We start from the raw sequence: 12,844 nt of genomic DNA, 5'->3' as shown, positions 1-12,844 counted from the left end.
TCTGTCAGCCCTTATTGACTCCGGATCCGACGAAAGTCTCATGGACTGGGAGCTCGTAAGGCAAATACGATGCTCCACCGAACCCCTTTCCGCGACCATCCTGGCTAAAGCGCTGAATGGCAAGGAGCTCTTCAAAATCACCCATATTACTGAACCTCTGGAAGTCCGAATCGGACCTCACTTCGAGACTCTCCGTTTCCACGTTTTCCACGCTGCTTCCCCCACTTTGGTGCTGGGATACCCTTGGCTGTGTCTACATAGCCCCAGAATCGACTGGAACACTGGAGTTGTTCTGGAGTGGGGAAAGGACTGCAGCTCTCACGGGTCGGAACAACCCGCACTCCGAAACTCCACAGCCCAGGTTCACCAGGTGACTCTCGTCCCACCGGCTCAAGAAGAGTACCCGAACTTGCACACTGTTCCCTCCTGCTACCACCATCTGCGGGAGGTCTTCAGCAAGACCAAAGCCATGACTCTCCCTCCACACCGCCCATATGACTGCCCGATCGATCTGATTCCCGGTTCAACCATTCCCAAGGGGAGACTGTACTCAGTCTCAGGACCCGAACGCCAGGCCATGAACAACTACATTGATGACTCCTTGAAAGCCGGCCTCATCCGACCATCTTCCTCGCCTGCAGGAGCAGGCTTTTTCTTTGTGAGTAAAAAGGATGGATCCCTACGCCCCTGCATTGATTACAGTCCTTTGAACGACATCACTGTCAAGAACCGGTACCCATTGCCCTTGATGTCCTCTGTGTTCGATCAGCTGCAACAAGCCAAGATCTTCACGAAGCTCGATCTGCGGAACGCCTATCACCTCATTCGGATCCGTGAGGGAGACGAATGGAAGACAGGCTTCAACACTCCTCGGGGACATTATGAATACCTGGTCATGCCATTTGGCCTCACGAATGCTCCCGCCGTCTTCCAGGCAATGATAAATGAGGTACTCAAGGACTTCATAGATCACTTCGTATACGTTTACTTGGATGACATTCTGATCTACTCACCTGACCTAATGAGCCATCGAGACCACGTAAACCGAGTACTCCAACGTCTTTTGGATCACCATCTGTACGTGAAAGCTGAGAAGAGCCTATTTCATGTTAACACCATCTCCTTCCTGGGATTCATCGTGTCACCAGGGAAGGTGAGAATGGACGCGGACAAGGTCAGCGCCGTACGAGAGTGGCCCACGCCAGACTCCCGGAAGAAAGTTCAACAGTTCCTCGGATTCGCCAACTTCTACCGCAGATTCATAAGAAGCTTCAGCACCATTGCCGCCCCCCTACACGCCTTGACCTCCCCACAAGTCCGTTTTTCATGGAACCCGGAAGCCGAAAAGGCATTCAAAGACTTAAAAGCACGCTTCACCAATGCCCCAATTCTTAGAGTCCCAGACCCCAAACGCCAGTTCGTGGTGGAAGTAGACGCCTCCAGTGTTGGAATTGGGGCGGTGCTGTCCCAGCGTTGTCAAGAGGACGGCAAGACACATCCCTGCGCATTTCTTTCACGAAAATTATCCAAGGCTGAGTGCAATTACTCAGTCGGAGATCGGGAGCTTCTCGCTGTAAAAGTGGCCCTAGAAGAATGGAGACACTGGCTGGAAGGCGCTGAAATGCCTTTTGTGATCTGGACCGATCACCGAAATTTGGAGTACCTACGCCAGGCCAAAAGACTCAATCCCCGACAGGCCAGGTGGTCCTTGTTTTTTAACCGCTTTGTATTCTCGTTAACTTACAGACCAGGCAGCAAAAACGTCAAGGCGGACGCATTGTCAAGAATCCACGAATCCGAGCTATTGGAGGCCGAGCCTGAGACCATCCTGCCCCGGGATTGCATTGTTGGAGCCATGAGATGGCAAATTGAGGACGATGTCAAGGAGGCATTGCGCAACGTCACTCCCCCCACGTCTTGTCCACCACGTCGACTCTTCGTGCCTGAGGAACTACGATCTCAGGTGATACACTGGGCTCACACTTCACAGCTGTTTTGTCATCCTGGAGTCCGCAGGACCGTGTATGCTGTTGCCAGGAGATTCTGGTGGCCGGCAATGGAAACCACCGTAAAAGAGTACGTCGCTGCCTGTCCAACTTGTGCCCGCAACAAGTCCTCAACTCAGTCCCGGATGGGCCTTCTTCAGCCACTACCAATCCCATCCAGACCATGGGCAGAAATCTCATTGGACTTTGTGACCGGACTGCCCCTATCCCATGGTAAAACCACAATTCTCACCGTTGTCGACAGGTTCTCCAAAATGGTTCACTTTATTCCACTATCCAAGCTCCCATCCGCCAAAGCTACAGCCGACATCATGATCCACCACATATTCCGGTTTTATGGTTTCCCTCTGCACATCGTCTCCGACCGTGGACCACAGTTCGTTTCCCGCTTCTGGTCACAGTTTTGTAAAGCCCTGGGGGCCAAAGCCAATCTGACGGCTGGATACCACCCTGAGGCCAATGGACAGGCCGAACGACTAAATCAACAGCTTGAGACCGGTCTCCGATGCCTTGTCTCCCAGAACCCGACCACCTGGAGCAAGTACCTGGTATGGGTCGAACTCGCACACAACTCATTGCCCACATCTGCCACAGGTCTTACCCCGTTTAAATGCGTCCACGGCTACGATCCACCGTTTTTCGCTGAACTGGAGGAGGAGGCAACGGTTCCCTCGGTCCAGGCCATGATCCGTCGGTGCCACAAAGTCTGGTCGGCGGCCCGGACGGCGCTTCAACGCCAGGGAGACCGGGTGAAGAGGGCCGCCGACCGGAAAAGGAGACCGGCACCTGAATACCGCCCAGGCCAGCGAGTTTGGCTATCAGCCAAACACCTCAGACTCAAGGTACCATGTTCAAAGCTGGCCCCGCGATTTGTGGGGCCTTTCCCAGTAACCAAGTCCATAGGTCCCGCCGCCGTTCGACTCCGCCTGCCAAGATCCCTCAGAGTTCATCCAACATTCCATGTCAGTCAAGTCAAGCCGGTCCACGAAAGCCCACTTGTGCCCTCCGAACCCGACCCACCCCCCCCAGAGATGGTTGAAGGCGGCCCCGTTTACAAGGTCAGGAAACTCTTAGATGTGCGTAATCGGGGCCGCGGAAGACAATACCTAGTCGACTGGGAGGGGTACGGCCCGGAGGAAAGACAATGGGTCCCCTCCCGGTTCGTCGTTGATCCCTCCCTCATTGATGATTTTTATGCTGAGCACCCTGACATTCCTGGGCCGTCAAGAGCCGGCCGTTGAGGGGGGGGTACTGTCACGCCGCCACCAGGCGTGGCGGTTCATGCTTTTATTTTTGTCTCTGTTTCCCGTTTTACTTTGAAATCCTAACTCTCCTCTCACCCCAGGTCACTTGCCCTTCCTGCCACGCCATAATTACCGGTCCCCGCCCTTGATTATCACCACCTGCCACCAATCACCTACTGCAATAAAAGCCACCTGCATTCTCCCCTCAGTGCCGAAGTGTCACCGTCAGTGCATGGAAGCGTCCCACAGTCCTTATGACCTTGTTCATGTTGCCTAGCGTTGTTGCCTTGTTTTTGTGCCTTTTCCTCCCTTTTGGAGCGCCTTTAGTTACCCCTTTTGCCTTGTGCCCTTTTTCCTCCCTAGCGGAGCGCTTTCTGTTGTCCCCAGTACCTTTTGCCTGTTTTTTCCTCCCTAGTGGAGCGCTTTTTGTTCTCCACTTTTTCCCCTCCCTGTTCTCCTCTCAGTTTGAGAGGAGACCTTTGTTGGCCGGAAATAAACCTGCTGCCTTGGTGGCCTACCTTACGCCTGCGTCTGAGTCCTACTTGTCCTCGCCTTGTCAAATATAACATTCTTCCATGCTTAAGGTGTGAACCCTAGCCTTAAGTAAGACGTTTTGGTGAATATTTTTCCATCAAAAATGGATGTTTAAAAATAAATTTGGCCACCTATTGAATCGATTCGAGAACTGCGTGGTGTAATATTGTGATATATATAACAAATCGATTTTTAACACCCCTAACATATATATAAACATTTGTAAATTTCTGTAAAAAAAAAGTCTCCAGGAAATGTTGTTAAACATTCATTGGAAATGAGGGGAAATGGGGTGGGGGGAAAAAAAATTCAGGAAAAAAAAGTTAAATACCTAAAATAATAAATAAATAAATAATATATTGAAAATAAAAATAAAGTGAATATGTGAATCTGTGGGTCTATATTTAAAATTGCATTTTTCTAAAATTTCTGGTTAGTGTGTGGTTCTATTTGGGGCCCTTCAGAAGCACTGATGAAAAATGCATTCAGGTGGCCCATCCCTGGAATAGTGAATAGAAAGTCATTCATGCACAAGTTAACCTTGTGAGGATCAAAGTGCTGTGCTGGAAGCAACAAAACGGTGAGTGGTTAGAGGACCAATCAACACCCAACTGGAATCTGTAGATTCATAACTAATGTTATTGTAACAAATGTTCAGATGATTGAAATATATATTCCAGTTGGGTCAAATCAGGAAGCTCTGCACATTGACAATACCTCTGACGATGAACCTGGGCTCTCAAAGGAGTCGGATGATTTAACTGCAGTGGAGGGTTTGCTGTTTGTAAGCCACGGCTTATCATAATTGCGGTTTATGTGTTGGCACGTCTGGGGAACAATGGCAAATCAACAACACAAAGAAACATGGAATGACAAATCAAATACGACAAGACAAATGAGATGGGAGAGAAGAATCAACAAAACAACGAGGGAATAAACTACAGATGATCGTCATAATGTGGAACAAATATGATTGAAATGAACAAGGATGGATGATGTTGCCGAACTAGGAAGCTCGCGCCCCACCCGCGCACCTTGGGTGTGCTGTTCACCGGCGGGTTGGACGGGATGATGCAGCTTTGGCTGGACATGGACCTGTTGGGCGACGCCGCCCTCGACGAGGGCCGAGAGCGTCGGCCTCGGTAGCGGAAGCTGGCCATCACCTGCGTGGTGCCCTCTGGGACGATGAACTTCTCTCGCAGCTCCATGTTGGTCCTGCCTTTAGCTGAAAGAGAGAGAGGATGCACCAAATGAGCAACTTTGAAAGGATCTGCGTTCATATGGAAGAGATGATGATGATGATGATGATGATGATGAAGGTCTCACGTGGCAAACATTTGATGACGACAACAAACGTGACTGATGGGAACCAATAACATCAAATAGCATGCGCATGTCGTACAGATTCACTGTGCTGCGACTTTTTAACTCAACAAGAAGCTTCTGCATTTCACAAAACATTCATTGGACACTTCATTAGGTACACCAGCACGATCTTTCCGTCATACTTGACACCACTTTATAGAACACATTTGAAAAGAAATGCTCGTGGAATATAAACCCAGTAGGGATCTGAGTTCAGCAGACTCAGGTCAATATGTTGAGCCCAGAAATGAAAGCAAACATGGTGCAGCAGAATTTAGCTGTTATGCTGCATGTAAAGTGAAGTTAGGATTAAAAATGTGTTTAAACTCAAGATTAGAAACAAAAAAATGTTTTTCCCGCATCTATGATTACTATTGTCTTTTACGTCATTTTTCCCGAAATTATACGGAGAGCTGTACGTACTTTTAGTCATTTTTAGCCACGTAGTTTTTATGACTTTCAATGTGTTAAATTCTTTTGATTTTTTAAATATTGTTTTGTAGCTATGTGAATCACACTTTTGTATGAAATGCAATATATAATTAACTCATTGGCTCCCAGCCATTTTCATTGAAGAAACACCCTTTTGATAGATTTTGCAAGGCCCACAGAATATTCTGTTGTTCTATTGCTATAAAAACATGGAATCTACAAAAAGAAAGATTAGTCTCTTCTTTCATCAGGAAAAAAAGAAGTATATTTGTATCTGTTTCCATTTTGCAGCCATTAGCATTAGAATATAGCTAAGTTTCATCAATATTTATATACCTGGTGAAAACACTGGCAAACAGAGCTTGTTGCAACATGGCCCTGGCTGTTATCTTACACTCTGCTGCCACCCGCTGGCCGTGTTTTTAATAACTACCATCGCTTTAAGCCAACTCTTGATGTACCAACGCCATAAAAAAAAAAAAAAAAAAAAAGTGTAAACATGTCTTTGGGAAGGAATGACAAAGTAGTAAAAACGTTTTTACACGTTTTTGGTCTTGAATGAGTTAAATAAAGATGCCTTGCCTGAGTATACTTCTTATACATGTTGGCCTCCTCGAGCTAAATAGGGTTCAGTAATCAAAACATTAGAACTGCCTCTCACACTACAATGTGTCTCATTTTAGTTATCCAATACTATTTTTATTCTTTTATCTTCATTTTGTGCATGTTATTTTTAATAGTTTTTTATTTTGCAAAGCTAAATTAGGATAAATTGGTCTTTATATACGGGCATCACAATAAATTAGAAAACTTTTCAAATTGTTCATTTAAAAAAGGTTCACAACACATAGACTACATACTGTACATGAAATAGTTCATGATTATATTATAGTACAACAAACATAACCCCGAAATTCAACATTTTAAGAAATGTAAATATTACATAAGAAACAATTGAAACGGATTATATGTAGAAATTAAGTCGTTGGCCTTCTGCAAATATTTTTCCCCAACTGTGACTCTTGTACACCTTGTAATTTATTGAGTATTTATACAGTAAATAAGCATTATGAAACAGAATTTTTGATGCAGCTTTGTGGCGGTGTACCTAATATTGTGGCCAGTGAGTGTATGCACGAATGTGTCCAAATATCCATTCTCTCTATAAAAAAAATCAATAAATAAATAACATACGCCAATATTGTTAAAACAATATTGGCTGTGATTGCATGCAGTGCCACCCACCTTATCAAACAAAGTCAGTAAACAGTGTCATTTTTTCAATGTTTTTTTTTTTTTCAGTCATGAAAAAAAAAAAATGCCTCCAAACTGTCATTAAGTCTTCACACGGTTTCCACTTCCTGTTTGTTTGACCCAAGTAAAAGCTGCAAAAGAAGCTCGGTCGAGGACCGCCCGCTTGCATGCCCGTGAAGAGAAAAAGTCGCCCCAGCAGATGATGTGACCACACCAAACAACCACATGCAACAACACCAAGGTGAGTACAGTACACCCGCACACACCCATGGGCCCGACACAAGTAGCACACATTGGGATGTGCGGACAGACATACCACTGGTGGGTTCATGGAGCAGGGAGAGAAAGTGTGAGATTTGCCAACCTATAGGAGACTGAGTAATCGACGAGTTTGATTCCGAGCGCAACATTTTGCTCCCGTGGTGATGAACTAGTAGAAATGATGAAGGGTGTTGAGCAGCAGGACAGAAACAAGAAAAGAACATAAGGCTAGGTTTGCATACTCAGTAGGATTTATACATTGGATATACAAAGTCTACACACCCCTGTTTTAAGAGTCCAAATGCGGATTTAGTCTAAACATTAATATTGCGTTTGTGGAATATGAATTACGCAGCAAATTCCACCTTGTTTTTTTTTTTTCTACCTCAGGGAGCGGCCATTTTGTCACTTGCTGTCGACTGAAAATGACATCACAGTTGTTCAGGGCTCAGGTAACAGCCAATCACCTTGTTACCTGAGCTTGATCATGTGATGCTCGCAAGGTCAGCTGTGACTGGTTGTTACCTGAGCCCTGAGTAGCTGTGATGTCATTGTCAAGTGACAAAATGGCTGCCCCCTGAGATGGATAAAAACGGACTGATTTTGCTGCTTATTTAATTTTCCAAAAACACAATAGTTATCAGAACACTGTCATTAGACAAGTGGGGCTGCATAGAACACATTATTGTAAATGATTTTTTTTTTAAGTTTATGTAATTTGACCTGTATGACTCAATTAAAAAGCCTGAAACTTCATAATTGCCTTAGTTCCAGCTGAAGAAAAACAGCCCCAAAGCATGCTGCCACCACCAGGTGTCAATGTGTCACTATAGTTTTTTTGGGGGGAGCAATAAAAAGTATTTAAAAGTTCAACCTTGCTTTCTTTGGACCATAATGCATTTCCCCCAATGCAAATATGTGATTTCAAAGTAGGTTGGTCGTGCTATGAAACGCACCTCGACAGGGGTCGTTCTTCACCAGGAACTCATCCAGCGCCATCCAGCCTCCACCCACTCGCACCATCACAGTGCTGCGCAGGATGCGCACCAGGCGAAGCTGCTGGGAGTCTCCAAACTGAAGCGAGAAGACGGAGTGAGGAGGGAATTTCAAAATGTCAACTAGGAGCACTTGAAGATTGCAGCTTTCAACCTGAGCAACACTGGAAACCAGACTGAGCGTGAAAGAGACGTCAATTATTTTTTTGTGTGTGAATTAAGAGCCATGCAATGCACAACTTTGGAATCAATAATGATTTTTAACCAGCTTGTTTCTTTTGTGTGTTGCAAAGATTTTACACAAACGAAACTTGGACACCACAACATTAATTTTTCATTCTCAAAAACGAAAAGCTCAAGGTCAGTCCAATTGCTTTGGCTTCTATTAGTGTGGAATTGACTTGGGCCAGTATTGCTTTTGGTAAATTATATTTCATCATCATAATGACCATATTTGGACAGCATATCACATTTTAAGATTTTGAGTAGGGCTGTGCAATTAATTGAAATTCAATTACAATTTCAATGATTACACTTAAAAATTAGAAAATTAGCATATATATATATATATATATATATATATATAAAACACTATTTTTAGTTGTTTAAATTTATACATTTGCACCTTTTTTTTTATTTTAAAATACCTAATTTAATAAATTCTGTTTCATCCAAAAATAATTTTATTTGTCCTAAATATTTTGTATTTGTTTTTTTTTTTTGTTTTTTTTACGTTTGAACAATTTCTTGTTTTGTATAAAAAATAAATAAATGATCGTCCAACTGCACAGTGCACATCGAAATTCAATTACAATTTCAATGATTACGCTCAACAATTACAAAATCAGCATAATCGTAATACATATATATTAGTTGTTTACATTTATACATTTACACCTTTTTTTCACTTTTAAAATAACTAATGTAATAAATTTTGTTTCGTCCAAAAAATAATTTGATTTGTCTTAAATTAATATTTTTTTAATTTGTTTTTTTACATTTAAATATTTCCTTATTTTGTACCAAAAAATAAATGATTGTCCAACAGCACAGTGCATATGCTGCACTACAAATTCACATAAATAAATCAATAAATAAATCTATAAATACATATTATAAATTCTGTTTTGGTCCAAAATAACCCTAATTATAGCGTTTCTATTAACATGATTTAATATTTTTAAATGTTTAAACATTTTCTTGTTTTGTACCAAAAAATAATTAAACGTTTGAATAATCATATTTCAATTTTTTACCAAAATAGCAATTATTTTTTTTTCAATAATCGAGCAGCCCTAATTTTGAACCGTTTACTGCTTGATGATAAGTTGAGAAAGATACCAGTTTAAGCCACACGGGGGCTCTGTTGTGCTATAAATCACCTACAACTACCCTAAGCACTTCAATCAGACTTTGAAATGGGCCCTTGGCACTTGGATGTGACCTTGAGCATTTTGCACGATTGACACAAGACAACCACAGCCGCATGCTTTCTGTCCAGACAAGATTCAGATGGACGCAAACTCTTGCGACTCCAGCACACTGTCGCACGCTCCATTAGTACAATCCAAGATGCATTGACAATGATGCAGCACCAAGGCAGCTAGCGCCAAATGACACACATGAGGAATGGTTCAAACTATCCGCTAATGTCGAAATCCATCACAGTGGGACACTCAAACATGAGCAAACACTGATGACCCTGCACCGAGCGCCTGACGCTAGCTTATCTTATCTCATTACGTACAGAATCTTGCCATCTGTATGATTCTCAAAATGATTCAACACCACTGGTGATTTTAGTGATCAGATACATTAAAGGTGATGGAGATTGAGTAATGAATCTGGAGGGAAAAAAAGGCACAAGAAACACTTGAAGAATAACCATTTACCAGGATACAGCTTTCCAAAACTGCAACGTGCAGGTGAGGGCTTAGATTTTGATTTTCCCTGTTTGCTATTGTCTCATCGCCGACTACGGAGTCATGTAAGCAGTGAACCAGACCAAACTGTCAAAAGAATTAATTCAATTCATTGTTTGGTGAGACATGAACATATATCAAAACTGCTCCACTACCCATCAATATCCCAACAATGTGACCCATATCTGTCATGAATTTTACATTTAAACATGCAGTTGTTTGGTTTTTAAAAACGGCCAAATTAAATAAAAAGACCAGCAAGTTAAAAAAAAGCATCAGCCAATGTTGAGGTAAGACATTCCCATGAAATTGAAGCGCCTAGCAAGCACACACACAAATTCTCCTAAGGGGGTAGCAGATGGATAATCAATAGAAAAGTGGGCTGAAATGGTATTTAGCGCATTTACAGTACAGGAACTGAAACTCAAAAGTGGACGATGCTACTTTGTGGGTATTTTTCTAGACACAAAAGTAACTTGGCTCATGTTACAGTCACTGATTAACCCTCTTGTTAAGTTGCAGGTCAAATTGACTCATTTCTAGTGAATACAATTCTTAAATGTCAGTAAAATGTTGTATGGGCCCCCACTAGTCTAAACACGACATTGCGAATACTATTGTGTTTGTCCACCTGATTTTCTCCCTCTCAAGGGGCGGCCATTTTCTCACTTTGTTCGTCTCAAAATGACATCACAGTTGCAAAGTCAGTTGTTACCTGAACAACTGTAATGTCAACTAAACCACTTATAAAATTCACAATGTGATGCCTTATTTTACATAATTGCAAATTGCGATATGGGAGATATGGCCTGCCGAATTTGTCAGGTTTCATCAAAAATGAGCGTGGAAGCCAAAATCTCAGAAATGACTGGGCCAATTTTCTAAAGAAAAATATTGTTGGAAAGGGAATTCAACTGGGATTTCAAATATAGCCTACCATTATTTTGGGGGTATGCTAAGGTAACTTAGGCTAGTTATTCACGACTTTCTTGTTGTTCCTGAGAAACAGCAGGGTTAATTCATTAAATCTCCAAATGATTTGGAATAAGTATAACCTCTATGGCATCAAATTCTTTTTCCTACTTCTGAGTTCCAGTTTTCAACCACCAGCCAGGGAACTGGGCAAAGTGTTAATTGGAAAGCAAACATGGGGCATGAAAAGGCCATTTCTTAAAGACAAAGAACGGAGAATGAAAACAACAACATGTACCTGATTTCCAAGGTAAAACTGGTGGTGTGAAGAGCAATAAGAAAAATCCTTGTTAGCATTACACATTACAGTTTGGGTTTACAATCCTACCTTCAAGAACTTTTAACGTACCATATCCTATGTTTTCTATTATGTTTTTATGTCTTCCATATGTACTATACATTGTGTCTTGCAGGTTCAATTCTACTCACCCTGTACTTGTTGGCACCAATTTGCTCCACTTGGAACCGTTTTGGACATTTACATTTGGCAACTTGACGCGTCACCTAAAAAAGTACAAATATTCATTAATTCATGCTTGATGTTATACAGTTAAGTTTTTTTTTTTTTTTTTTTTTTTTAGATTGGTAGCATAAATCCAGTTCCTACATCCAGCAGATGGCGCTGCAATCCAAGGAAACGTTTCTCTTCATTTGATAAAAACGTCTGCCATGAACAAATTAGAAACGAATCACGTGTCTGCGTGGTAGCCATTTACCATGAGATGAAAAATTGGAAGCTAAAAACTGCCTACCTCCATTTAATATTTCATTTAAACACCATTGTTTCAATAATTGTAAGATTTAATTGAAGTAGAAAAGTTGTTGTTTACCTCATCTTCAATCTTGTCGGCATCTGTCAGAGGTTTGTAAGCGTCCTTGTTGGGATGAAGAGCCGCGACAAACTCGTAGTAGTCAATGTAGCCGTCACCGTCCCGGTCAAATATGTCCGCCACCGCGCTCATCTCCAGCCGACTCGTGGGGAATTCTGAGGGTACACGATCAAAAATGTTAACATCAGAATTGCGCTCGATGGTAATAGCAATAACAATCTCTTATTGCCTAGTCATTCATCACTAAATACGGATTTTTATATAGTGGAAAACAATAGCAGTCGGACCAACATGTTCAGTATGAATTCACATGTATAACAGAACGTATGGTGTTCCACAAGGTTCAATTCTGGGGCCTCTGCTGTTTTTATTGTAGCTGCTGCGCCTGGGTTCCATCTTAAGAGTATTTTACAAAATGAGTGCAAACAAGGCACTATCTGACCTCCTATTTTATGATGTGCCGCTCTCCATATACATACATCAGATATTTTCATGCCACAACTCATGAATTTGTAATTCCGAACACAGCCAAAGATTTTGAGTGCATCCACTTACTGGAGGACAGGATGCCTTCGATGAACTCCTGTCGTGTGACTTTGCCATCCTGATCCTTGTCAATGCGCCGGAAGAAGTCCATGACGCGAGACTTTTTGTGGTTCATCCAGCGCATGTAGCGCTTCCGCCACACGTCAAAGTCAAAGTTGGCAAACTCTTTCAACTGGGCAAAAAGAGCGATTAAACATGACTAAATAAATGGACATTTCAATTAAATCTTCCTGCTTCTACTTGATCCAAAATCCCCAAAAGACAACAGTGAGCAGGTGTTACCTCCTCCAATCTGTCCAAAGCATCGTTGAGTTTCCTCCTCCTGTCCAGAGCCAGCAGCCACACATGCTGCCACTTGCTGACTAGCAGGTTGACCCGCGGGTTCTTGGTTTCGATGGGCACTTGCGTCGCTGACGCATACATGGTTTGAGTGGGAGAACGTTTTCCTGGAAGCGGAAAAACAAAAACCTTCACAAGTGGATC

At 42.5% G+C, this 12,844-nt stretch overlaps 1 protein-coding gene across 16 annotated transcripts in view; it reads right to left on the bottom strand.

The window, feature by feature from the left end:
• The window catches only part of dst (dystonin), a 120,762-nt gene that overhangs the window by 3,600 nt on the left and 104,318 nt on the right, over positions 1-12,844 (bottom strand). For 6 of the 16 annotated variants that reach the window (XM_077495468.1, XM_077495480.1, XM_077495470.1 and 3 more), the window contains 10 exons: positions 12,644-12,807; positions 12,371-12,533; positions 11,816-11,970; positions 11,415-11,489; positions 11,224-11,241; positions 9,984-10,100; positions 8,053-8,170; positions 7,152-7,265; positions 4,819-5,009; positions 4,502-4,612 (listed from right to left, as the gene is read on the bottom strand). In XM_077495468.1, coding sequence (XP_077351594.1) covers positions 4,502-4,612; positions 4,819-5,009; positions 7,152-7,265; positions 8,053-8,170; positions 9,984-10,100; positions 11,224-11,241; positions 11,415-11,489; positions 11,816-11,970; positions 12,371-12,533; positions 12,644-12,807 — 1,226 coding nt within the window. The remainder of the gene's footprint in view (positions 1-4,501; positions 4,613-4,818; positions 5,010-7,151; positions 7,266-8,052; positions 8,171-9,983; positions 10,101-11,223; positions 11,242-11,414; positions 11,490-11,815; positions 11,971-12,370; positions 12,534-12,643; positions 12,808-12,844) is intronic. The other 10 variants (XM_077495479.1, XM_077495484.1, XM_077495469.1 and 7 more) reach the window with 9 other exon arrangements.

The sequence above is a fragment of the Festucalex cinctus genome, chromosome 14, assembly GCF_051991245.1.
Source record: "Festucalex cinctus isolate MCC-2025b chromosome 14, RoL_Fcin_1.0, whole genome shotgun sequence".
Classification (NCBI taxonomy): domain Eukaryota; kingdom Metazoa; phylum Chordata; class Actinopteri; order Syngnathiformes; family Syngnathidae; genus Festucalex; species Festucalex cinctus.
This window is presented reverse-complemented; position numbering and strand designations above follow the sequence as displayed.